This window comes from Pteropus alecto, unplaced genomic scaffold (genome assembly GCF_000325575.1).
Source record: "Pteropus alecto unplaced genomic scaffold, ASM32557v1 scaffold8, whole genome shotgun sequence".
Taxonomy (NCBI): domain Eukaryota; kingdom Metazoa; phylum Chordata; class Mammalia; order Chiroptera; family Pteropodidae; genus Pteropus; species Pteropus alecto.
In genome coordinates this window covers 21,518,786-21,546,177 of record NW_006494609.1, presented here as the reverse complement: position 1 = coordinate 21,546,177, position 27,392 = coordinate 21,518,786, and the positions used below count along the sequence as shown (strand labels likewise).

General features: G+C 49.4%; 2 protein-coding genes across 4 annotated transcripts in view; one reads left to right on the top strand and one right to left on the bottom strand.

Annotated features, from left to right (window-relative positions):
* WDR25 (WD repeat domain 25) overlaps positions 1 to 9,880 on the bottom strand; it is a 123,869-nt gene extending 113,989 nt beyond the window's left edge. Inside the window, exons 1-2 of one of the 3 annotated variants that reach the window (XM_006925579.3) lie at positions 9,654 to 9,880; positions 5,937 to 6,783 (exon numbers count right to left, since the gene is read on the bottom strand). In XM_006925579.3, coding sequence (XP_006925641.1) covers positions 5,937 to 6,743 — 807 coding nt within the window. In that variant the 5' untranslated portion in view covers positions 6,744 to 6,783; positions 9,654 to 9,880. The other 2 variants (XM_006925580.3, XM_015599654.2) reach the window with 2 other exon arrangements.
* Positions 9,881 to 9,928: 48 nt separating this feature from the next.
* WARS (tryptophanyl-tRNA synthetase) overlaps positions 9,929 to 27,392 on the top strand; it is a 26,541-nt gene continuing 9,077 nt past the window's right edge. Inside the window, exons 1-7 of the mRNA XM_025042123.1 lie at positions 9,929 to 10,824; positions 13,963 to 14,076; positions 14,857 to 15,029; positions 20,040 to 20,253; positions 21,265 to 21,373; positions 23,737 to 23,856; positions 24,418 to 24,600. Coding sequence (XP_024897891.1) covers positions 14,916 to 15,029; positions 20,040 to 20,253; positions 21,265 to 21,373; positions 23,737 to 23,856; positions 24,418 to 24,600 — 740 coding nt within the window. The 5' untranslated portion in view covers positions 9,929 to 10,824; positions 13,963 to 14,076; positions 14,857 to 14,915. The remainder of the gene's footprint in view (positions 10,825 to 13,962; positions 14,077 to 14,856; positions 15,030 to 20,039; positions 20,254 to 21,264; positions 21,374 to 23,736; positions 23,857 to 24,417; positions 24,601 to 27,392) is intronic.

Sequence of the window (27,392 nt, the reverse complement as noted above, 5' to 3'; positions counted from 1 at the left end):
GGCACAGGAAGAGCCCGATTTGGGTCTTCACCCTCCAGAACAAAGTTCTTTCCTTCAGACACACACAGAGAGGGGTCCCGGACGCAGCTGAACCCGGTGCCGCCCTGGCCAAAGGAAGCGGGGTACGGCTCCCTCGCCCCCAGACTCACTCTCCTGGGTCTTTTCAGGAGTGAGATGGCTCCGCCAGCACTGAGGGGGCTCAGACGCAAAACGCTCTGCGAACTAGCCAGGTGCTTTGCGAATTTTCTTCTATGGCCTTTAAACGTGATCGGTTTGGAGACATGGACCCCGCCCTCCAATGCGTACCTTCCCAGTATGCAGGTCATGAAAGGGGAGGAGGTAAATGGCTTGGTACACACAACCCAAAACCTTAAAAACTTTTAAAGTCTCTACCTCAGAAACATAGCACCGAAAAACTCTTGAAAACTATGCATCTATAGACAGACTATGAAAAGATTCGCAAAAACAAGTCCTCCGCATTAAGTGGAGGACTCTGACTTGTCCTTTCTCTAATTGTTGTTTAACTAATCCACGCAGGTGCAGGAGAGTCCGAAACATGTTTCTTCAGCCCCTCCCGTGTGCGGGCACCGGCCTGTCTTCTCATTTCTTCTCAGCAACAATCCCGACAGGTAGTCATTATCCCCACTTTACTAATGAGAAAACTAGGGGATCAGAGAGGCTAAGCGGCTTTCCAAAAGTCACACAACTACCAAGCAGCAGCCATGCAACAGGAACCCCGGAGTCTCATATAATAACGGCCCTGAAGATTTGCCAGTCTGCTCAGGTTCCACTCACCACACACAAAGCCTTCAGCTACAGCCTGGGTGTCTGTCAGTCAAAGCCCACCTTAAACTGTATCAAGGCAGCAAAAAGACAACATTTACATAGTGCCATGCTCACTACAGTACTATTTTATTTTATTTTAATTATTTTTTTTTGCAATACTATTTTAAAAACAAAAGTAGAACATAATAAGAAACAACACAGAAATAGCAAAGTTTGGAATATGATAGACGGTCATAAAAAATATGTTTGGGGAAAGTTTTTAATAAGGTAGAAAAATACCCCTTGCAAACAGCACAAAAACCGGGGGCGGGGGTGTCTGACCCAAACCGCCCGTGTGATGCAGTATGAGGCCGGTCTCATAAATACACAGGCCCAGCACGGCCCAGAGCAGCGGAGGGCACAGTGCCCACGAGGAGCCAGCCGGGGCTCCGGACTGGCAACGATCAGTTCCGCCTCCACATTTCGTGCCTCCTGCATCTTTCAAGTTTTTACAATAAGCATCCATTACATTCACAAGCAAAAAGGAAAAAATTGTGAAGTGTTTTTAAGGAAGCTTGTTATTGAAAGAATTCCTAGAGCAAATCATTTTCTAAAACAAACAACACCTAACTCACACATTTTACTGAAAATTCTTCCGTGTTTCAGAACTCCAGGTTCTCACACACAGACAGTGGGGTCCTTGGAAGCGAGAGCCATGCCATCTGCCTTTGGGAACCCTTGTGACGCCCGGCAGGGGCTCTGCACCCGGGGCTCACATGAGGGTTAACTGTGTGGTTCAAAGAGGCCACGTCTGTGCCTCTCCCTTCAAAAGGGCTCAAAGTCTGAACGCTATCTTCACATGCAGCAGGTACTCAAACGTGCTGAGCCAGGCGAGGGCTTGGGAAACGAGGAGAGTACGTAAAAGGTATCGTGCTGGGATCACAGCTATGAAAAACAGACGCAGGCTGCAGACGGGGGCAGGAAGGATGGGTCATCGCAAGAAAACACAGAGCATCGGTGCGGAATTATGAGTCATTGTTTTATTTTGCTTAATTTCTCGAGCCGTAAATTTTTCAAAACTAATATAAGCATATTTTACAGCTCACGGAACATTTAGAACATATTAAAATAAGTATCTTTCCACTGTAATGTACCAAATTGAAATTCATGAATTCCAAAGCTGCATTTTCAGGAGAGGAAAGAGCTGGCACTCCACGCCCTTCAGATTAATCAGGTGGACTGTGCTGTTTTTCTCCTGATCAGAAAATAAAAAAATCGTATTTCTGTCATGTTACCTTGAATCAAGGATTCTTCCACATTCTAGAAGCTTAAACGAGCTGCTTATATTAAGTCTTACTCTGCCCCCTAGTGGCAAATAGGATTTATGCACTCAGAAGACAATCCTCCAAAACCGGAAATAAACACACACACCCCTCCCCCAATTTTTAATCTTTACTGATCATTTAACATGTACAAAACCTTATGCCAGGAGCTACAGAGAATATAAAAATGGGTCGGCACAGTAATCATATCAAGTAGCCTAAAATCTACAAGGTGTAGCAGATACGCTTCCATGGCTATGCAGGTGGAATGAGAGGCCACCTCACGGCAAAGGAAGGGAGAAAATTCCTCGGGAAAGCAAGAACAGGAGCACACAGTGAGTGCCTACTATGTGCCCTGCACCGCTAGGTAATTCACATCCAACATCACTTATTTTTCACAAAAACCCAGCAAGGCATGTGTGATTATCGCCACTTTACATACACTGGTTAAGGTTTAGGGAAGTTAAAGAACTTGCCCAAGACCACACAGCCCATCTGCTGATGGCAGAGGGACGATTCAAACTGGGGTTCTGTGACCCCAGCTCCCAAGCCCTTCCCTCCTTCCTGCTCCGATGGGGGGCAAGAAGGCACTCCAGCCGACTTTGACCAAAAGACGTGGGGAAAGGCACGCGGGGAAGAGACCGCGGAGTCTGGGCGGACACCCTCACACCCGCCGCTGCTAGCTCACTGCCCACTGCCCCGCCGTCTGCTCTCCAACCACGACTGGGCTGCAGCAAGCCAGGGCGCCCGCCCCCAGCCCTGTCCCCACTCCAGACTCGGCGTCCACGTGCCTCCCAGGCCCCCCACGTCATACCATAACACGAGGCCCTCCAAGACCACCACGCTGCCCACCCTCTCACACAGGGAAGGAAAGGAACACCACCCTGCATGCGGCTGCCAGCTGCCCACCAGGCTACACGTGAACCTTAGGGCCCCGCCCAGGCCTGGTCCCCAATCTGTCTTCCTATCCGGGCTCCTCCAGCCCTTGCCGCGCATTCTTCACACTGAAAAGTTGCTCAGAATCAGTTTGCCCCAAACCAATTTGCCGAATAACTCTGCCGCTGAGAACGTAAATGTCTTAAAGCTGAGGAACCCCGGCTGCCTGAGCCCACGGCTTGGCAGAGCCCCACTTTTCAAGACACTGTGGTGAGAAGAGGGTCCGGAGGCGCTGACCCAGCAGCCGCTACTGCAGCCGAGCTCTGCCCCGGTAGCCTCGCCATGACGGACGGACGGACAGTGCAGTGGGCGGGCTCCCTGGAGGCCGCCAGGCGGAGTAGCACACACCATCTCCTTGGGACCAGCAGGCACAGCAACTGCGTCTGTGCCCACCCCGCACAGGGCAGCCCCACAGCAGACAGCACGGGGCTAGGGCTCAGTGAATCCCCTGAGCAGGGTAACATTCCACGGCCTGAGTGCCTGAGCGGCCTTCCCAGGCTGGGCCAAGCGCACCCTCTTCTGGTCACAAGGTGTCACAGCTAGTCGGCTGCTCCCGGGTCCCCACTATGAGAGCCTCTCAGCACCCCCAGTGCTCAGAGCTCAGCATTCTCGTCTACTCCACAAATACTCTCCACACGACTGAAAAACACAACTCCCCAAATCCACAGTTTCACTCAGATGCTCTCTGAAAACTATCATGGGAGTGCCTCTGCTCAGAAAATCTAACCCCGCCAGGCAAAGAGTCCCAAGCAGGGCCCACAGAGCATCTCACTGACCCCAGGTGCAGGTTCGGGCCCCCAGGCCTGCCCTCACCACCAAGAGACACAACCCCATGGGCAGCAGGCACCCAGCAAGGCACACCTGCCACCCCTGTATCCCTCCCCCATCTCTGCCCACGGCAACCCAGCCTGTCCTTCAACGCCTCCCCGCAAGCCCGCCTGCTCCTGAAGCCCACGCTGTCCATGTCTGCCAGACTCCCCATCCCTCCGGAGCCTAGAGAGGGGCTGCCCACGCGCCTCAGGTGCCCACCTGTAACCACGCTGCCCTCCACAAGACTCCACCTCGTGCCCGGCATCAGACACGTGGCACCCGGGCATTTGTCCCACCTGAGAAGCCCCAGCCATAGGTCTCAAAAGCTTGCTCCATTGAGCAAGAAACAGGCTCTGAGAGGTTCGGTGCCTTGCCCAAGGGCACAAAGTTGTTTGGGGTGAAGCGGGACCCCGAGCCCAGATCACTCTAACTCCAGCCCGCGTCTGGGGCCTACCAGCCTCGGGCCCCACATGGCCCTCCAGAAGCCCTCCAGATGGGCTCCTGACCAAGGGGCAGGCCCCCACATGGCCCTCCAGGGGGCGGGCTCGGGAGGAGAGCTGGGAAGCCCCAGGGGGTTACGACGCACACTGGGTGCACCAGGCACTGGGGCGGAAAGAGCAGCAAAACCTGCGTGTAGATCGGACTGAAGACAGAACGCGACACCGCCGCCCGTCACTCTAGCAGTCAGAAAGAACGCAGGCGAGTCGCTTCAGGGCTCACACTGGCCACTTAGCAATGACACCCATCGATTTAACTCATTTCAAAACGTCACTGTATGTGGGCTTCCTTTCTTCATGTCAGAAAATGCCTCCCTAGGGAAAAACCTCAAAACAGAACTTGCAAACATAGTATGCTAGGCGGGTTGGTTCCAGAACCCCGAGGAAAACAGGAGGAGGAAGTGACATGCATTGAGCATCAATGGGGTACCTGGCTCTGTGCCAAGGGCTTTGTAGGTGACTATGCCCTTTACAGATGACATGCCAGACTCAGAGCGGGGGACAGCTCAGCCCAGTTGACCATCTACTCCGCCACGAAGCTGTAATCTGAGCCACGGTGCTCCAACTCCAAAGCCATTTTTTCCCAGGAAGCTTTTCTTCAGCTCACATTTGGTCCCCACTACATATCAGTGCTTTGCAGGTGCTGAGGACAGTGAGGAGGGACACGGAGTACAGCCCGAAGGGGCTGTAGACAGGTTACAGGCAGGTGTGACACTCCTGCTACACTAGACACCTGTGTATTTGGGGTTTACTAACCACAAGCCTGCATTACTTCAGTATAAGTTAAAATAAACGGCAGTGACGAAACAAGTTTGTGTAAACTGGAAGTCCCCAACAGGACGCCTGCAGTCCTCCCTGGCCTGGCCCCTGCCTACTTCCCCAGCCTCGGGCCCCTCACCCCCAGGGCCCCTCGAGGCCTCCCACGCTTAAAGCCAAGAATGCCTTTCCATTGCTCCCCGTCCCCGTCCCCGTCCCCGAGCGCACCTTCCCCTTTTCCTGGAAACCTGCACCAGGCCCTCCCAGGCTGCCTGCTGTCCCTCCCACGGGGTTCCTGGAGCACTTGTGTGTCCCACCCTCACGGCCCGGAGCCCAGGGTTGTGAGTGCTTCTCCACTACCACGCCATGCACGCCCGGAAGCCAGGAGCCAGGTCTGTCTACCTCTGCTTCCCCTGCATCCAGCACAGCATCTGGCACGAGCTGGCATCGCTCATCACTCCGTGGGGGTCACAGAGGATGTCCCGGTTCCTGCAGCTCGGCCCCAGGCCTGCTTTCTTTCCCTGACTGCCCTCGCTCAGCAACCTCAACCACCCTGGACCTCAGTGTCTGGACGTCCTAGGAGCCCCCACGAGGGATAAGGACAAGTATCCTCTGGTGGCCTGGGCAAGGCAGTGCCAGTGAGTCGCAAGGCAGAACGGACCAACGATCCAGGGTGGCCCACTGAGAACCCACTCCCAAATGCAACAATGCACCTTTGGGAAATTACAGAGATTCCCGAAAGAAACGATCAGCCCGGAACCACCCACCACGTCACTGACGTAAAGAATAAAACATCCCAGCAGTTTATCCCTAAGGGCATCTGAAGAGAGCCGTGTCACTCAAATCTTACCTTGAAGGTTTTATCCATAGAGGCTGAGAGGAGCATGTGACTCTTCGAAGGGACTGGACACCACTGAATGCAGTTGACGGGGCCCCTGTGACCTCGCAAGTAAAAGAGCACCTTCCTAGAAATCTCGGTTTCTTTATATTCAGTGTCCAAATATGGCCGAATAAACTCAGACACTCCGGGGGCCACACGGAGAGGGACCGCGGCTCGCCCTACAGGGGGACCCTGTGCCTCCGTGTCCTTACTCCCACCTGTTTCTGTGCTTAGTGCCTGCCCCTGTCTTAGCCTTTTTGGGGTATAGGGTACAACACAGTCCTCGCGCCTTTTCCTCTGAAGATAGCTGCCATTTTGACCTGGGGGTTCAGGTTTGGTTTGGGCACAGAAAGGTGGCTCAAGGGAGTCATAAGTTCCCCAGGAGAGTTTGACCTGTTTAAAGTGGGCGGCGGCCAGGGGCACATGGCCAGCTGGGGTGTGGCTGGTCCACAGGGAAGGGCGAGGAGGCTCACTTGAGTGGAAGGTGACTTCAGGCTCCGTCCTGGGCCACTGTAGTCTCTGGCTGGGGCAAGATCGTGGGTCACTTCTCCAGAGCCGAACCAGTGGGAGACGCTGGCCGGCTGGGTCTTCACAAGCAGCTTGCTTTGTGGGCAGTGTCCCTCCTTCCATCACGTCCAGGACTCCCGACGCGAAATCCTGCCCACGAGGTCTGACCACATCCGAAGTGTCTTTCATCTGGGTGGCTGCATTAAAACTTCCCACAGGTTCCACCTCAGCCTCTGAGTCTGAGTCATCATAAGCCACCAACGAAGCCATTGAAGACGCAGTTTCTTGCTATCCTTCTAGAGGAAACTACCTAGAACCAAACGAAGTCAGGTATCAGAAAATATGCGTGGAAGGATATTCACCACCACATGGAGTTAACACAAAATGTGCCACCTAGCAAATCTAAGACGGAAAGACCCATAAGACTAAACACATAAAATACGAGGGCTTTTCTATTCACCAGGCATAATTAGTTAGATGTCATTTTTAAAAATGAAGACTGTGGAATATCTGGGAATAAATTTAACATACGTACATACATACATACATAAATAAATGCATGAATGAATAAATAAATAAATAAATAGGCGAGCAAGACTATACATACATACATACATACATACATACATAAAGTAAGTAAGTAAATAAATAAATAAATGCATGAATAAATAAGTAAATAAATAGGCGAGCAAGACCTATATGAAGAAAACTAAAGCGTTATTGAAAGCTATAAAAGAACTGACTAAATGCAGACACAATGACTGCACGGGAAGACACAAGACTTTAAAGATGCCTTTCTGAAGGTCAGTTTAGGGAGTAGCTGTTACAAATTTAAATACATGTACTTTTTATTGCAACAACCCCACTTTAAAAACGTGTCCTACACAAACACTAGTGTGTTTGCAAATATATATGTATAAAGAGACCCTGTAGCATTGTTTATTAGCCATATACTCATCATCAGGAATGAGGTTAGGTCTGAAACTGAAATGGAAAGACACCCGGAACCCACCAACTAGAAAAAGCGTGCCACCCTCCCCCTCGCTCTCTCCCGTGTGCCAGTCCTTACCTTCTATTCGCTTTGCCTAGGACGCTCTTCCCCCAGATAACCCATCTCTACTATAAGCCAGTTGGACAGACAGACCCACGACACAAGATCGGGGTACCGGAGGCATCAGTCCACCAATTCTGAAGGTATGCTCCAAATCTGCTTGTTTCGCTCCAAAAACAGACTCGCACAGCAGTGAATTTCCCTTTTTTAAAAAAATTCTTCCTGAAATTCTCAACCATCCCACATGATAAATTGCTGCCAACTAGTTTCTAGAAAGAAGTAGTAAGTCTGGAGTTCAGTTCTGCGCTGTGCAGTACCGTCAAGAGGAAAACAAGGGTGCCAGACGCGTCCCAGCCAGCAGAGGGCGGGGTGCAGCAGCTCTGAAAGCTTAGGTGAGGACCAACTGCTGAGAAGGCCCAGCTTCTCCTCCCGCATGTGGGATCAGACCAGCGCCAGAAGATCCCCTCGGGGTCACCTGTTAAGCCACTCCAGAGAGCCTGTCTACCACCCACCTCTTCCCCTAGGCAGTGGGTATCATCTCCCTTGGAATCAAGCACCCCATGCCCGCCTTTTCCCCAACGGGCACCATACACTTGAAGAGCTCCACTGTCGAACAAGCCAGGTCATCCGCCTCCTCCAAAAATTCCACTCCCACCTGCAGCCTAATCCAAACAAAAGCCGTCATCTAAATAATACTAATATAATGTAATGGACTAACTATAAACTAATGGAACTGAGGACTGTGAATGATTTGGCATTTCTGCTCTCTACTCAGCCTGGTCCTGAGGCGCACCCTGATCAGACATCTCACCTGTCTCAACTCTGGTGCACAGCATCCCATTCCTTCCTATCAAAGGTTCCCACCACCAGAGTGCCTGTGCTCTACCATTAGGATGGATTCCCACCCACCCAGTGGTCCACAGTGGTCAATTCCCAGGAGAAGCCAATGGCCAAAATTAAAGACCAGGTCTAGGGCAAAAGATCAGAGAAGTGGGGTTGGGGCCCATCGGCCCCATTTCCTAACAAGGCGAGGCGGCAAGAACTAAACGAACAAAGGAGGGTGGACCGATACTATTTGTTTCATGTAAATTGCATTTACTCATTCAACAAACATAAATGGAGAATGGGCTACTCCGCAAGCCCCACACTAGGCACAGGAACACTACAGCCAGCAACAGTAAACCATGTCCCTCACATGCCTGTGGGGACAGATCATAATCAAGTGAAACAGGGGATGTCAGGTGGTAAGAAATCCCAGTGAGAAAAGTAACAGAGAGGACGGCAGGGTGGTGGTGGGCTTGGGGTTGCAATTTCACATAGGGAGGCCGAGCAGGCCTAAGACAGAAAGTGACATCTGAGTAATGCTCAGGGGAGGTGAGGGAGCAGAGGTGGTGAGAAGCACTGAAGCCTGAACCAGTAAATCTAATCATAGAGGATGAGAGAGGAGGCAAGGATGACTCAAGAAAAACAGGCAAAAACCGGAAGATTGGGAGCCATTGGGGCCAATATAAATTTTAGGGGGGAAAGTGCTACCTTTTATGTTTCTAAGGTAAAAAGGGCAAAAAAAGGGAAGTTTTTCACGGAAAGAGGGGGCTGATTAAGTTAAGAGGAAGAGGTACAGCTAGAAGGTAAGGTCATAGGAGAAATGAGGCTACAGAAGGGGGGAGTGGCGATGAGTCACTAGCGTGTCAGCTCCACCACGGCAGGACTTTTTGTGTTTTGTTCACTGTTTGATCCCCAGCATCTGGTGCGAGGGGGGCACTAAGGCAGTAGAAGAAAATAGGATATTCTCATTCAACAAACATGTCCTAATTACTCACTCTGTGCCAAGTTTTACATTGGGTCTGGTGCGGGCAGAGATTAAACACAAAACACGGGTCCTACGCCGGGGGCCACAGACTAAGGAAGGCAACAAACAAGGTACGACCAGAGATGGGGTTTGAAGGATGAACAGGAGTTAGCCAGAGCTGTCAAGAGCGAGAGGTTAGGATGGTCCAGGGCACGGCGCGTTCGGAAGGAACCGGAGACCAAGGACAGGCGAGCGGCGGTGAAAGGCCCGCGCTGAGGGGCGCGGAAGGCTCGGGCCGCTGCGGATGCCAGCCCACTCCCGCCCCAGGCCCTCCGCTCACCGCACGCACCGGAAGCGCTCCGTCCTGCCCGAGCAAGTCCGACGTGCACTCCGCCTCCCAGTCGCGTTCCGCCGGCGCTGGGGCCGCCAACCAATCAGCAGTGGCCTCCGTCCCGTCCCGTGCGCACAGCCAATGAGGCCGCACCCGAGCCGGAAGTTGCTCCAGCCGGACGGCGTTTCCACAGACGCCCGGGAGGCCAGCCGGCAGAGCTGACAGGCCCACATGGGCGGGTGAGTGAGGGGATGGGGGACGGAGAGGGGCGGTGCCCGGTGACCGGACCCTCCCGGTGCCACCTTCGCTCCGGGATTCCCAGTATCCTTCTCAGAGCCCGGCTCACTGCCTGCCGGGTTCTGACGCCGAGAGGGAGGCGGAGGCTGCACCCGGCTCCTCGCACTCATCCTCCGCGCGCGGCCGACCCCACCTATCGCCCCCTCCCGCCGGCGCCGGCCTTTCATCGTCTCCCACCTCTTCCCTTTCCTCGAGTGTCTGCCTAGGAGCTTTGCCTATAGCACGCACTTAGTTTCCTCTGCGGTAAAGTTAGGCTCCTTTATTCCCATCTCACAGATGAGGAAACCGAGGATGAAGCAGAGAGGTAATCTGATTTGCTCAAGGTCTTGAAATAAGAAAATGCCCAAGCTGGAATTGAAATCCAGGTCTGCCTGACCCCAGAATTCCTGATCTGTCCACTGCGCCGCGCCCCCTCGGTACACAATAGCCGCAGAAATTTACAGCCCGCCTTTCCGCTCCCACGGCTGTACTGGCGCTGTTGCTCATACTGATGCCTAGGGTGTGGAACAGGAAGAGGTCGGGGAGGTCATATGGAGGCCAACCTGGGATATGGAGTGGCTGATGCAATGACCAGCTAATAGTTCGATCCACAATACAGTTTCATTGGTCTCCACTGGCCCCCCTCATCCAACCCTCCCCTGATTGGACCGTCTCATTAGGGATGTTGGGAAAAGGCTTAAGTGTTTGTGAGAAACTGGGCGATTTCTAAGAAACCCCTACTGCAAATAGCTGAAGGGTAGCGTAAACAGAAAGAAAAGAGAAGAACCTTTATTTAAAAGGAAACTGAAAGAAAAAGGGAAAAGACTATAAAAGGAGATCCTTGCTGCACAGGGCAGTCTCAGCTACTCCAGTGGCCATCTCTGAAGGGTCTCCCACAGCCCAGGTATGTATTGCCAATCTTTTGTTAGGCTTGGAGCTTATTAGGATTTTTACCAGCCTCTTACCTTGGTTTAGAGAATGAGGAGTTGTCTCTCTTAGAATTAAGGTCTTGTACCTTTCATTTCATGCCACTAACCCAAAGTTCAGGTGATTTAATGCTTCCGTAGGAATTAGAGATACTGGGTGAGCAGTTGCCTGACTGGATTCATAGGTTGACTTTCAGCACCTTCATGTTGGCTGTCATATTTTTCACGGACAAAACTTCCTTAAAGAGTCAGCATCCAAACATTAGCATGCTAATTGTGATGCTCAACAGTATCTTAATTATGGCTGGCTCATATCAATTAATATCTTTTTTGCCTTTTAAGGTAATGGTCATTTTATTACTCGGAGGGGAAAATAACCTTTCCTCTCAGCGTTTACAAAAGAAAACGTGAACATAATCTGGTCCAAGGTTGGAAATATTCAAGAACTCCTTACTCTAAAGAAGTCTTCGTCTTGTCCTCTGAGAACTTGACAGTCCAAGGCCATTGTCACCCACACTCTGGGGCCAGGATGTGAAGGATGGTATTGCATCTCCTGGTGGTATTCCAGGCACCCAGAAACTCCTGGGTCACCTTCCCAGCTGTTCCCAGCTGCTCCAAAATTGGCTATCTTAATGCCATCCTTCCCCTGAATTGCAGAATCTGGTATATCCTGATCTTATCTGCGAAGTGATTTTAGTACAGCCAAGGTCATTGTCACATTCTGTTGTACAATTCTTTAATTCTTCTTTCATCCCAAAACCCGATTTCATGTGCCTCTTTTGTTCCCCCAGAACAATGAAACCTTTCAAAATGAGCATAAGGTTCAAGTTCTTTAAAAAGAGGAAATGAGAGTTAATTTTTAATAGCCTGTAGCTTTCTCTTTAAGGTGTGCTGTGATCTGCTGGGGAGTATGCCATTTGGGTCTTCACGTTCCCAGTATTTTTTTTCCAGAGGAGATGATAGATGAATTCACAGATTATAGCTGCATTTCTTTTAGATTATAGTATTTGTTAAATAGATACAGCAGCTTTCCTTGACAGAGATTCAAGGGAATCCATTTTCAGTTTATGCCGTCGACACTTAAGACCATGGTCCTTAGCCTTTTGGCATGTCAGACTCCTTTGAAAAAGTTATGAAACCTGGATACTCTGCTTAGAACCAGGGACATGTCAATTGCTTTCAAACTAGGGCTATCATTCCGGAGGTTCTGAACTCTGGGTTAAAAAACCTCTGAAGTTACACTTAATTCTAAAAGTTAACAAATAAAGGAGGATGTTGCCTAGATAGGAGAAAAGTAGATAAATGGATGAGTTCATGAAGTAAGAGAAGTGATAGTTCTGTTCTCCTTGTCTCTGATCATTGCTGGCGTACTCACTCAAGTTGCATCATGCATGCGCGTGCACGTGCGCACACACACACACACACAATTTATAGCATGGGTGATTCTCACTCAGCGAACGTCTGCATGTGATCACAAAGAGACCTCATCTGTTCCCTCAGTTAGAATTGGTTCCCATGTGCCTCTTCAATGGGATTTTGATATTTAAAAATACATGTTTTTCCCCACAACATGGACCCCAAATGCAGGCCCAGTTTGTCTGGTCGATCATCTATAGTTATCTGCTCCCTCGCAGGGGGAGATTGGCTGTCCAGGCGTCACCCAGTCATTCTACCTGGCATTTTCCCTAGGAATTTTTAAGGGTAATATTGATCTGTACTTGATTTCGGCCTTACTCACAGACTTCAGAACCTTACTGATAATGTTGGTGAGATGCTATAGGAACTTCACCCTTGTTTATATCAATTACCCTATGGTAAAATTGGCTTTGTCATGCGTCGTTTCGCAGAACCTACCTATGACGTTAAGTGAGAACTTATTAAACTGTAACATCTAGCTTTGAAAGTTGGGAAATTCAGGATCATGTGTAAAGTATCCGGACATGATACTTGATCATTTGTGGCCAGAATTTTCATAACTTTAAGCGTCATTTGATATGGGCCCGAGTGTTCTTCCTCTCCAGTGCTAGTCAGAACGTTCTTCCACATACTTTTTTTTTTTTTTGACCAGCTTCCCTAAGCTGAACTTATCATCTAAGTGATTTCACCAAACTTCTCTTTCTGGGAATCGAGGTGGTTCCCAGCAAGGAAGGGAGAGAAACTGGCAGCTGTACTGTCCTAGTTTCAGTATTATGGTTTCTTTGCCTTGTGTAAAGAATGGTTTTTTTGGCATTGTTTTCTTGGTGGTTTTTTGTGTGTGTGTGGTTTTTTTTGTTTTTTGGTTTTTGTTTTGTTTTTTTGCGCGTGCACGTGCGCATGGGATTTTGATATTTAAAAATACATGTTTTTCCCCTTTTTTGTTTTTTGGTTTTTTTGTTTTTTGTTTTTTGTTTTTTGTTTTTTTTTTGAAATTTACATGCTTTTTAAACAAATATTTAAAGTGGATAAATAAAAATAAATTAGCTCTCAATTTGCATGTTTGGTTCATGGAAGTACTAGAAAAAAATTTTAAACAGAAAGAAACAAAATAGTCATTCATTAAACTTCTAACTTGGGGCTGATGCCTCGCTAGACTGTTAACTTACCTGCCTTATTGCACTTAATCCATTCACCAGTCCTGCAAGTTAGTGTTGTTATGGTTATTCCCACTTTACTGTTGAGAGGCTGAGGCTTATTACAGTTAAGCAACCCAGAGGATAATGATTGAGAGTGTAGGCTCTACGGTCAAACTGCTCGAGTTTACATCCCATCTCTACCACTCGCTGTGTTATCTTGGGCAAGTTTTTAAACCTGTCTGTGTCTCGATTTACTCATCTGTGAAATGGAGCTAACAAATCTATCTCACAGGATTTCGGTAAGGCTTAAGTGAATTGATACGTATAAGATGCTTTGAGCAATTCCAGGTACGGAATTGACGCTACGACATTGTCACTGTCGTCTCATTCGAGGTGTGGCAGCCAGTTCTAGGTGGAACTGGACTTCAGCCAGCTCTAGAATCATCACCAATACTCGTAATGGGTCTATTTCTTGCTTTACAGTTTACAAAATGCTACCATGTCGCTCTTTCTCATTTCTCATAACAGCCCTTGAGGTAGGTTCCTGATGGCATCTCTTTACAGATGGGGAAGCTGACACTCAGAAAGGGGAAGTGACTGACCCAAGAGGGGACCAGTTGTGGCCAGACTTTGCCCCGAGGCAGCATCAGGTGGCCTGCCCTGTGCCCCCTCTTCAAGGTTAATAGCAAATATTGACTAATAGAAGGTACAGGTAGGTACCTGTCAAAGGGTTGCAGTTAAATAAGGAAGCATGGCCTTTGAGCCACGCTTCTCTTGCTCAGTCCCACTTCTACATAGTACGTGAAGTGTACCATTGCTTCTAATAAAGCTACTCTTCTGCTGTAATGAGAAAGTAAGTAAGTAAATAAACAGATAAATAAGGGAGTCTGTTCCATGGACAGGCTGTATATAGTTCCTACCTCTTTTGCAACCCAGATGGGTAAGGCCCCGCCTACACCCCAGACCTTGCTTGTCTGGGGACAGAGCAGCTGGCCAGCCGAGGAAGCCCTTTGTTAAGCGCTCTGTTGGTTATAGCAGCAAACAACTAGAAATTCATCCCCAACGCAGTGAAAGAGTAAATAGCAATTTGCCAATTGTGTTTAGTCGTGGTGAACCTAAGAGTTATTAACGCACCTCCTATGCCCCAGGCCCCGGACGAGGCACAGGGGCACATGAGCAGACGCGCACTTGGCCTTGGTTTGCAGGGGCCTCCTTTGCAGTCCTTAAGCCTGTAAATCCGAGCAGTTCTTTAGTCCTCATCTTTGACTTGTGTCATTCCTCTTTTCCCCTTTTTTATGGCCCCAAATTTCTGCTTTTATTTTTATTAATGTTGCTCGATCCATGTTTTTTATTATAACTCACCTCCAACCTTTTGGGAAAAAAGGACTAGATGCAGGGAAGAAAAATTGGCTGCAGTGGTTTGTTAACCTCTCTCTCCCTCTCTCTTCTCTCCCACAGTTGGTCTGAACCACTGAGCACCTCTTCCAACACCCAGCCGGAAGCCTAGGTCCTGGAAGATGGCGGACGTGCCCAAGCTCGAGCAGGGCTGTGCGTCCTCGCTGGAGCTGTTCAACAGCATAGCCGCTCAGGGGGAGCGCGTGAGAGCCCTCAAGGCCGGGAAGGCGTTGAAGGTGTGTGGTCGCACTGGGGTCGCCACGTGCGCGTCCCTGCACCCTGCCGCGTCTGTCGGGTAGTGTCACCCCGAAGCGGACTGCCCTAGTAACTGACACATCTAGGCCGTAATCTTACGTTTGTTTTCTCCCTTGTCCACGTTACTGATGTTTGGGGTCGAAAGAAAAACCACGGAAATGCCACCGCCGTCCACACCACCCCTCCCTGTGTCCTGCTCCCAGAAACAGCTGTTTTCAGTTCTTTTAGCTGACTCTTGATATCTACCCCTAGATCTCTAAAAATTACTCTTACTATATTGTTCCTTGTTGATTCTCAAATTCGAGGCTTTTCCTGTGGAAGGTGAGGCACTTTCATAAACACTTCCCGCCCCTCCAGTCTCCTGATACCTGTCACCTTTGTCCTGTCCATATGAGTGTTGAAGTTATTGTGACCATGTGAACACTACTGACACTTGACCCATTGAGTATAGTATGAGTGCTTTCTTTTCCTGCCCAATTTTCGTTTTTCTGGAGTCCGTATTTATCTTAATTTCTTTTTGTTTGGCCTTTTTATGTACCAATGACAATGGCTCTCCAAGCTTTCCCCCAGGAGGGGCTCACATCACCCAGTCTGTGCGTTTGTCTGGACGAGGTCTCGCCTGGGACCTTCCACCTGCTTCGCTCTGGACCGGTGCCCCACCTCCCACGCCGCCTGTCCCAGGACCTTCTCTGCCCCCCTGCCCGGGCCCCGCCCGCCTCTGCGTCCCCGTCTCCCGAGCCCGTGTCCTGCTCCTCCGTGTACTCCTTTAGCAGACCACACCCTTCAGTGGTTTCTGAAAAAATCATTGCCAAGGAGGTAATTTGGGAGGATTTTGCGAGGTCTGAAGGTTATCTTTATTTTCCCTGATATTTGGCAACTAGGCTAGATATAGAATCCTGAAGCGGAGGTGACCTGCCCCCAGTGTTCTGCAGCCCTCGCTCCCAGGCTCGCTGTGACAAGCCGGATGCCCTGCCTTTGTGTTCCCCTCTGGACGTCCGCTGGGTCTTCTCTCTGTTCCAGTGTTTTGAAATTTCTTGGGATGAGTGCTCAGTGCTCCTTTCAAACTAGAAATCCACGACCTTTAATTCTCAGAAATTATATTATTTCTTTCATCTCTTCTGTGTTCCCTGTTTACAGATTTTTTAAATTGACAGACTGGTCCTCTGATCTTATTGTTTCATTTTTTCGTTATTTATTTTTCTTCTGGTTCTTTCAGGTATATTTCCTTGACTTCTACCTCTGCTATGGTTATCAGTTATCCTATCATTTTTAATTTCCGAGAGTTCATTTGATCTCTGACTTCCTTTCTTCATATCACCCGGTTCTTATTTTGTAGGTACAGCATCCTTTTATCTCTGAGAGCTTGATCGTTTTCCTGATGTTCTTTGCCCCTTTTATAAACTGGATTTCGTCCAAGTTAACCTTTTTCCTTCTGCCTTTCGTAGTAGAGGCAATCTTCAGGTGTTCGGTGGCACTTGGCTGCCCACTCATGTTTTAGAGGGCAGCACAGAAAGCTAGTTGGGAGCTCTGCGCGTGTGGGAGGAGCTTATCAGTGTTGGTTTCCCTTCCCTGGACAATGGCCAGACTGCACCATTTTGCTGGGAAATCTGCAGTGTCGGGGTCTTTAGATCTCTTCCTCAAGGTTAGTAAAGTCCCAGAGGGGGCTTCTCCAGTGTGGTGCCCGGAGGAGGGTACAGGTCTGGCTGCCAGCGTCGTGCGGTTGAGTGGGGCAGACTTGCTGGGCTGTGTGACCCTTTGTGTTCTCAGTGCACTATCCCCCTGTGCAGAGTGCCCCCGGGCTGGACACTTTCAACTCTTCTCTAGAGACACTAAACCTCTGGATGGGGGATGGGGTGGCACTCACTCAGCTGGGCGGGGAGCCTGGAGTAGAGAGCCGAATAACTGCTCTTTAAACTTTCAACCAGTGTTCTGCTTTTATAACCCACTTTCCCCCTCACTTCTCTAAGTACCTGGAGCTGCTAATGCCCAAACCTACTGGGGATTCCACAGCAGCGTAGGTCCAGTCGCTGCCCAGTACTTCCACGACACCCGAGCATTTGTTCCCACGTGCTCAGCCTGTTACCAGTCACCCCTCAGCTTTCCAGCTCCTGAAATCTCGTTGGTGGCGTCCTCTTCCTGTCTCCTTTGTCCTCGCGGGATTCCCCCTTATTCGAAGGTCCCTTTGCCGTCGTTGCAGTGGGTCTCAGAAGTGTAATCCACGCAGTCTGCGTCATCAGCTGGCACAAAAGCACTCCCTTTCGTTCTGGGATGCCTGCGCCCCGGGGTCGCCTGGCAGCTCCATCTCCGTGACCTCCTCAGCCATCACCTCCAACCCCTGTTGCCTTCTTTTCAAAAATCTCTTCCTAGGTCCTCACACTCACCCTAGTAGTTTATTTCAACTCTTTGGACCCCAAATAAACCATTACATTAAAAAAAAAAAAAAGAGTCCTGAAAGAAAGCCATGCCAAAAAGGAGAGTTGATTATTCACAGGAAGAGGTTTACACACCGGCTAGGGCCTGGTGGGTGAGATGTTGTTTTAAAAGAACCTAAAACTCTAAAATAAGGACCCAGGTGTTGATTATTTACTCTATAAACCCATTCTGGGAATTCGACAATGATAGTTTTGTCCATTTAACATTAAATTTGAATAACATTTAGTAAATATTTTTATTAGTAATTCTTAGTGACTCAGGTCATGTTCATTATTTTAGCAAACAAGCAATACTTAACAGGATTTAGAGTAACTTCCAAGCGTGGTCTCTGACGAATGCTTCGTCAGCTGGCACTCGACAAGAGAGATCAGAGGTTGGACGATGAGACCAGAGTGAAACGATGACATTCAGAGTTATCTGACCCTGGAATGTATTATAATAGAAGCACCTGGTGTTTTCGAAATTCACTTTAAACGAGATAGTTGAGCCACTTTGAAACACCAGTCAGTGAGGGCGCCTTGGGCTTTCACCCGGCATCTCCGCGTCCTCTCTAGGCCGTGGTCCTCCGCGTTCTCCTCTGCTCCGTGTGCTGCGGGATTGAGACCCACTGCTACAAGAAACAATTGCCCACGGATGCAGGGAGTCTCCTGGGGAACCGGTCAGAATCTGGGCACTCTGACAGGAAACAGTGGCTGACGGTGTGTACAGCTCGAGCAGGACTCAAGAAGTGACTGGGTCATGGGGTTAAGAGAGAAAGCAGAGCCTTCTCCTTTTCGTTTAAGTAAACTTTTTAAATTGAAATATTCATTCAGAAAATGAATATATTTTATTCATATTCATAATACGGAGCATCAGCAGACAGCTCCCTGAATTGTCACAGAAAGATCCACACCTGTGTAACCAGCACCCAAACGGAGGAAGAGCATAGCAGCACCTGGAAGCCACCCTCAGGCCCCTTCAGTCACTCCCTCTACCCTCCCAAGGGAGGCCTCCAGCCTGACCTCTTCATATAATATATAATCATGGATTTTAGTCTTTTATGTCTGGCTTTTCTCAGAGCATCAGGTTTTCAATTCTGTTTTTAGTGTTCTGGTCCACGTTGCACTGAGTACACAGACTAGACAGCGTGAGCCTGCTTGTCTACTTCAAGACTCCAGACCGTCTTCGAGCAGGGCCACTGGTTAAATGTTCACTTGTGCAGAGCCACCTCACTGCAGGCACAGTTAGATGATTTTGAGCAGGAAGCATCATCGCAGGCAGTGATCAAAGCGTCTTGACTGCGCTGTGCTTCAGAGCAGGGTAATTCTTCCCTCAGGTGATTGGATAGATCATGCTTGCTGAATGTTTGTTTTGTTGCAAGCACTGAGCCTAGGCGATGCAGAAGTGAGGTGAGTAAGACATCCCTACGTAGCTACGTAGCTGGATAGACATCCTGTCTTGTGTGAGGTGTATTCATGGGGTTACTGGTTACACAACTCTGACGTGTTTAAATGAATTCCAGATCGCTTCAGAGTTTGAAACACAAATCTGTGTCTGCAGAATCACCTTGCAAGAACAGTCCTATGTGGCCCAGGTACCATACCTGGTGGAGCGGTGTTGGCGTGGCATCTACCGGAAAGCCCAGTTTATAGCACGTTGTGTAAAAATTCTAAATGGACATGTTTGTATTTCGCTTGGCGAGCACACTGGACTGTGGATGTTCTTCGTTTGTGATCTGGTCCAGCCAGGCCAATTACCGGAGGGAGTAGAGCTTCAGAGCACAGCGTGACTAATCTGCTTAATTTGGCCTCTTTTAAATGCCAGGCTTCCGGGGTGCCTCATGTGGGCTCCCGGAAGAGGAGGTCTTTGATAGATTACAGGAGTTCCCGAGGATACGGTTTACATTAGTGTTTCTTATGCTTACTTTAAAACAATAAATATGCAAACACTTCGGGCAGTTTGGTAAGACTCCTAAATGCAGGAGTGCAGCTGTTTGCCCTGAATCCCTCCTCCATTTCTGACGTGAAAGCCCATAGTTTTTCCTTGCCTTTATCTGTTTTCATGATGTCTGTTTGAGTTGGTTACTCTCCTCGGTGGCGTGGTTGTCTGCGTTTATGTGAGTATTCATCTCAACCTGTGTGGAACGCAGCAGCAAGTTCAGTGCAGGCTCAGTGTAGTCGAGTAGGGAGCTTGTCACGCGTGGTCTCTGGCGCCAGTGCTGTTTGAGAACTCTCGCTTAGTCACTGTGTCATAAACAACAGTGTTTATTTTGTGTCACTGTATTTATCCCGTAGTGTTTGGTGGTAAGCCATAGCATTAGAACAACAGATAAAACTAAAATACATTCAGGCCCATGACTTCCGGTGTGCCCATGGGCAACCTCCTTCACCTCCCTGAGTCACAAGATTCTTCAGCTGGAAAAGGACAGGACGGTGATGCCTGCCTGGTAGGTTTGCGATTGAGAATAACCAACGTGTGTGAAAGTATTTACCATAAGGCCTGCCGCATAGCAGCAGTAACATTCAGCACATGGCAGCCATGTTAATATGTTCACCCTTCACCCTGTTTCCTGCGTTCAGGATGAAATCGATTCTGCAGTACAGATGCTGTTGTCATTAAAAATGAGCTACAAAGCTGCCGTGGGGGAGGATTACAAGGCCGACTGCCCTCCAGGGAACCCAGCACCGAGGGGCGATGGTGGTCCAGATGCCACAGAAGCCGGAGAGGACTTCGTGGACCCATGGACGGTACAGACGAGCAGTGCAAAAGGCATTGACTATGACAAGCTCATTGGTACGTCCTGGGGGAAGCCCAGACTTTTAGAAGTGAGTCCATGGAGTTGACTCCTTTGATATTTTTTGATATCAAAGTCATTGTAAATCCAGTCAAGCTTCAATGCCAAGAGGAAAATAGATCCTAAAATCTTTTGGTGGCACATTACATTTCTAAACGATGATTTTTAAGTAAAGTAGCAACATAAACCTTACTGCAAAATAATGACCGATAGTAGACGGCTTAGTCGAACTCTCCTCTTTTTTGTGCAGTTCCAAACTTGGGAAAGGTCTGTTCAAATGGGCATCTTTGCGGTCACTTAAACTGTCATACTTAGTGGTGACAAGTCAGTCGTAGACTACGTTTCTCCTCTAGTGAAACTGATTGTGGAGGTAAACAGCTGAGAGTCAGCTTAAGGAGGGTGACCGCTCACAGGGCGCACATCATTGCCAAGCCCTTCCTCAAGGAGCTTCCTGCTCGAGGAAGCCCTTACTCTCAGGTCATCGCTAATCACCAAAGAAGAAACGGAACTGAAATGTTCTTATCTGAGTCACAGCCATTTTCCATGACTTAAGTATAGACTGTCAGCGAGGGAAAACTCGCTTGAGGACAGGTGTTAATCCAGTTCCGCACTTAAAGGACATTAAAAAGTGTAGTTGTCGGTGTATATAAGTTATACCTTAAGCAGTAAGCACCTGTGTGAGTGTGAGTGTGTGTGCGAATGTGTGTGAGTGTGTGTGTGTGAAGGATGCTAGCTAGACTACCTCCTGGACGTTTCCCATCACAATCCAATCCCAGACAAAACAGGCTTTTACTCCATAATTTGTTTTTTGTTTTGTTGGTGCCTTGTTAATACAAAAGACACCGACTTTGCGTTCGGGGAAAAGACCTGAGCAGGTGACCCGAAGGGGGTCGGTGCATTAAGGTGGCACAGGGATCACTAGTTGTTCCCCCTTGTGTCGGTGACACTCAATCCCTAGACCTCCCACCACCTAAGACAGTCATCTCCTCTTTCTTCCAATTGTTTTCCAGTCCGGTTCGGAAGCAGCAAAATTGACAAGGAGCTGATAAACCGGATAGAGAGAGCCACGGGCCAGAGGCCTCACCGCTTTCTGCGCAGAGGGGTCTTCTTCTCACACAGGTCAGGGGCTCCCCGCCCAGGGCCACTCATCCCCCTCCTTCAACTCACGAAAATACTAGGGGGCTCTCCCCGGCGCTGGGGGGAAGCAGAGCCAGTTACCAGAAGTCAGCATCCACCTCTGCCCCGGCTGTTACTGGCTGTGGGATCACGCCCGTCCCTGCACCCTCCGGCCCTTGGTTTCTTCCTCTGTAAACTGCCCACTTCGTAAGGCAAAGGTTACGTTCATAGCAGATGAGACTCATGCCAGAGTACATGCTGTAAATTATAAAATAGCTCAGAAACAAAGGGGCCCCCACGTCCAAGTTCAGCGTTTCCCACGCGATAAGCAGAGGGCTCCCTGAGGTTACATACCCTCTTCCTGCTATTGTACTGGCTTGCTCACAAGTAATATCAAGAGAAACTGACAGAGTACATGGAGCAGAATAGCTCCGCCCTAGACCATAAACACCATGCAGATAACATCAGAAAACAGATTCCAAAAGGGTCTCTGCCCCTCCCACCCTCAGGTCACCTCGGGCTGGAGCTGGCCCACTGTGGAGGCTTTATGGTCCGAGGGATTTATGGTCCGAGGTGGGCTGGTTCTGTTCTGCTCCCACCCCACAGTTACGGGAGAGCACATGCGGGTCACAAGTCGGCGGTCTGCCCAAGCACTGCAGATTCTGCGTGCAGAGAATGCCAGGCCCTGCTCAGCCCTCTTTCTGGGCAGAGCATAATCGAAGCTTTTTTCCTTAATGAGATTTAATTCACATTTTTCAAGTATACAATTCAGTGGTTTTTAGTACATTCACAAGGTTGTACAAACCTCACTAAAATTTCAGAACATTTTCATCACCCCTAAAAGAACCCCTACTTCAGTGGTTTTTAGTATATTCACAAGGTTGTACAAACCTCACCACAAATTTCTGAACATTTTCATCACCCCAAAAAGAACCCCTATCCATTAGCAGTCTCCCCCCATTCCTCCCTCTCCTCCACCACTGCTGGCAACCACTGATCTGCTTTCTCTGTCTATGAATTTGCTTCTTCTGCACATTTTATATAAATAGAATCATACATGTTTGCCTGGCTTCTTTCCCTGCGCATGTTTTCAAGGTTCTCCGTGGGGGATTAGATGAGATACAGCACACACTGTCCAGCGGCAAACAATGAGGGAGACCGAGCTGGGCTCCCTCACACGCCGGAAGCCAATCCTCACAGGGCTGAGCTCAGACCAGGATGGGGGTGGAGGAAGGGGGGCTGGTTAAGTCCCAGTCCAGTCCCCGCCCCCCTGAGTGCCCCGCCCCCAGGCCCGCACAGGCTTCCTACAAAGACACTGAGAGCGGCTGGGGGGGGGAGGGGCAGCTGGGCTTTTTGTCATCTATAAGCTCACACAAGTTCAATATGGTTAGTTGTGAAAGCCGAAGACGGATTCCTTTTCCTCCAAGGTTAAGTTTTTATTACGGGGGTGGAATCAAAACTAAGAAACAGGATGCCCAGGTCCCTGTCAGCGCAGAGGTGAGCGCAGGTAACCCTGATTTGGGCAGAAGGGGAGGGTGCTTGAAGAGTCCCGTTGAGGGGATTCTCCTACCCAGACCTCCGGAAAGGTGGCTGTTTCTCTTTATTTTGGGACAGTTCGCCCAGAAACAAGGAGCAGTCACACCCCGCAGTGGTGGTTTCACACCCTGCCACATGTCACAGTCACTGGGGAAGCTTTTTAAAAATACAGATTTCCAGACATCACCCCAGACCCCGTGCATCAGAATCTCTGGTAAGGGCCCAGGCAGGTGCGGTGCAGAGACAGCGGCCAGGTCTGATGCACAGCCAGGAAGGTTCCTCTGTGCACTGTCTGTGGACCCCAGGCCTGGGGGAGGGCAGGTGATTCCAGAATGATTCCCAGATGTCTTCATCTGGTCCTGTCTGGTCAGGGAGCCCAAATCAGCTGTTCAGCTGGGGCCTGACCTCTAAACCCCCGGGGTGCATTTCATACTCCCCTCTCTAAGCCAGGACTGTGTGGAACCCTGCTGTTTCCTCCGCCTGGCTGCCCCGTCTCAGGGCTGGGTGATCCTGTACAAGGATTGTACAGTGTCGGCCTGGTGTCACCCCCAGGACAGTGTAAAGCAGATGGTGTATCAGTGTTGATTCCAAAAGTTTCAGTGGCTACCCAGCCATATCCACCTTTAAACACGTTACTCCAAGCCTCACGTCTTGAAAACGATCACAGGGAGAACCGTTTCAGGCAACGTGCCCTGTCATTTTATAACGTACGCACCAAGGATGACAACCAGTTATCATCCATGTCGTCCCAACATTTCCAAATGAGCATTAGTGCCTTGTTTCTTCCTTCAGAAAAATCACACTATTTCCTTTTCTCCTTTTTCCTTTAGGGATATGAACCAAGTTCTTGATGCCTACGAAAACAAGAAGCCATTTTACCTGTACACGGGCAGGGGCCCCTCTTCCGAAGCCATGCATTTGGGTCACCTCATCCCGTTTATTTTCACAAAGTAAGTATGGCATCGTACGACTTCTCTCACTGTTACTAGCGAGTCGGAAATGTTCGTTGTAAACCACGCCTAGAACTGACCAGACAGGACTAGCTCACATCTGCTGAACAACCAAAGTATCAGGGAATCGGCACCTTTGTGGCCTCTGTTCACTTGGTTTGTTCCTGGTGTCACTTTAGAGGAGCATGGGTGATGTGGAGAGGTCAGCCAGGCCTATTTCACATCTTCTTTTTCCCGCCCCTGTGACCGCCGGACAGTTAATTCTCCAAACCTTAGTTTCCACATCTGCAAGATGAGACTATACTACCTGCCAGGGGAAAGCATTGAAGGCTGCAGACGAATATGTAAAACAGCCAGCCTAGAGCTGACACGCAGGGTGCTCTGGGCTAATTCACGGTGGTAGCTCTCGTCAGTAATCAAGTTCACGGCCCGATAAGATCACGACATTTTGTAGACAAGGAAGTTTTGACACATTGTTAGTAGGAACTGTGTTTTCAGACACAAACCGGAGGTTTTCTGCAGGAAGAATGAGATGTCATCCTTCTCCCCTGTGTCGCTTAGGTGGCTGCAGGATGTGTTTAACGTGCCCTTGGTCATCCAAATGACGGATGACGAGAAGTACCTGTGGAAGGACCTGACCCTGGACCAGGCCTATGGCTACGCCGTGGAGAACGCCAAGGACATCATCGCCTGTGGCTTTGACATCAACAAGACCTTTATCTTCTCTGACCTCGAGTACATGGGGTAAGGAGAAAACACTTGTCTGCCTTTTAGATAAGCAGCCACGGACATCACGTCCTCTGACCACAGCTGAATCTGACGGGTCTGGTGAATGTTTTTCGTTATTGAGTGTCATGATCTGGTTTACTGGACTTGTTTACCAATTACGATCTCCATCCTCAGCTCATGACAGAGCAGTGCCTCTGCACTGCAGTGTCTCTCCAAGGACAGTCAGTTTGCCCAGACAGGCGTATCTTTCTCTTTCCTCACAGAGAAAAGACTCACTGATTACACAATTCCCTCCCAATCTGGGTTTTTTAAGCAGCTATTTCACAGGCCAAAATATTTCATTCCGAAAATTCTTGAATTAAAACTTCTGAGGTCTTGAACTTCATCCCAAATGAATACCGAGAATATGTTAGAAAAATATTAGATTTTTTAAAATTAGTTTCACGTATGCAGTACGTTAGTTAGACATTTATACGATTTATGAAACAATCCCCCCAGTTAGTCTGTCTCCCCTCCGGCTGTACACACAGCCATTACAATACTATTGACTATATTCCCTATGCGGTGCTCTATGTCCCTGAGACTTTTTTAACTACTAATTTGTACCTCTTCAACCCTTCACTTCTTTCTCCCAGCCTCCCAAGCCCCCTCCCTTCTGGCTGTCACCAGATTGTCCTCTGTATCTGTGTCTGTTTTCATTTCATTTGTTTCTTTCGTTCCTTATATTCTACATATAAGTGAAATCACGTGGTATTTGTCTTTCTCTAAGTCTGACTTATTTCACTCAGCATAACACCCTCTGGGTCCATCCATGTCATTGCAAATGGTAGGATTTCATTTTTATGGCTGAGTAATAGTCCATTGTATATATGAACCATAACTTCTTTATCCAACCGTCTGTTGATGGGCACTCAAGTTGCTTCCATTCAGATTTTTTTTTAATCATTTTTCTTGTGGGCATAGAGGCATCCTGGTGTTCTTGGAGAAACATGATCTTGGAAGGTAGACCTGGGTTCGAGTTCTGGCACCTCTGTTTAGTAGCCATGAGTCAACAGGTCTGTCCATAAAATAGGATTAGATGAGACCTTGGATGTCACCATCGTTATAATTTTCAGGGCACTTTATTTCTCTCTCTTCATTCCTTAAAAGGACCCGATTCAACTGCTTGAACCTACAGGCACATCATGGGTTCTGCTGCTCTTTTGAGGGCCAGGCAGCGCTGGTGGTGCCCAGTCACTGGCATCCGTTTGGGCAGCCCCTTCAAGCCCACCGCCAGCCAGCCCTCTCTGTAAAGCACAGATCTCTGCTCGTTCCCCCCTCACACCTTATTATCCACTATTATTATGAATATTATTACCCATCATCATCAGGATAAAGCTCTCACTTTGCACTTAACATTCCAGCCCTGTTACGATTTGGGCCCTGCTTCTCTCGCCACTTCCATCCAGACAGGACAATATGTAGTTCCACTTTCCACTCTTGTCCATGCTTTTCTGTGCCCGGAATGCCCTCTGCCCCGTGACCTCGCCCCTCCCAGCTCAGCGGATTCCCGCACAGAATCAAGCCCCGCTTTCCTGGGAGCGGCCCTCCCACAGCCAGGTTTAGATGCCTCTCTGGTTCCCAGCGCCCAGGCTCTACCTCAGCCACGTCCTGGGTGAGGGGGGTGGCCCTCTCCCAAGAGGTTAGTAAAGTCACAGCATGTCCTCTGTGGTAGGTTCTCCCCTAGGCTCTGAGAGCACAGCGTGGGCAAAACAAAGCCCCGCCTCACTGAACACGATGGTGGTGGGGCAGAAGCAAATGCCTCTAATAAATTAGGGCCGTGCCGATGACTGAGCGGGGGGCACACCGTAGGGGGAGTAGCCGTGCAGAGACTACCACGTGGACAGCCTGCTTTCAGCACACTGAGAGAACACAGGGTCCGTGGCACGGGTCCCAATCTGTCTCCATGGTAACTGACTTCCTATCCCCCATCCTTACTCGCTAAGAACGAACTTCCTTACAAACATGGAGTAAAGATGAAAACTCAGGCGACGTGTAAACCAGAGCTTTAGCATCTCTTTTGAGGAAGGCAGGTCAGGAGAGACTTTTAAAACTTAAATCCCATTTGCAAATGTCCTGTCACCTTTAAGAGTTTCTTCTAAATGAGTACTTTACTTTTTTATTTGCTTATTTGAAATGTGACTCAAACTCTACATCTTTGACTTAGCAAAGCTCCCTCCTGGTCTTTGGGAGCTGGAAATACAAGCCAGGCGCCATCTCTCTTTGGGAAGGGAAGTAGCCAGGGGAAGAAGCTGGCGGCAGGGCCTCGGCTTCCTGTTGCCCCGTCCCGTCCAGGTTTCTGGCGCTGCTTCTGGGCCCCGAGGGGCCTTCCTGCCAGGCGTCCTGGAGAGACAGGATGGGCAGACAGAGCTGGCGTTCCAGACCCCGCTCTGCCCCTGGTCGTTTGGTTCCTCACGTTCTCTGAGCCTCCGTTTTCCTGCAAAGTGGGGGTTTGGTTCTAGTGAGAGGCGGTTTAGTGGAGGGGCCCAGAGTCCCCGGCCGGGGCTCACGTCCTGACGCCACTTACCGTGTGTGACTTGGGCAGTGAGTTCGCTAACTTTTCTCCGCCTACCAGCCCAGCCCATTTGTTCAGCAGATGTTTATTGGGCATCTCCTACGGGCCAGGCTGCTGCTGGCATAGATGCCAACAAGACAGTTACCCAGCCGCTGTCCCGTTAGCTTCCAGCAGGGAGAGCCGGGCGGTTAGAGGTAATAGACCAGGTGATGAGTGCTGTGAGGACAGAGGGCGGGGTGCCTCGGTGCTCAGC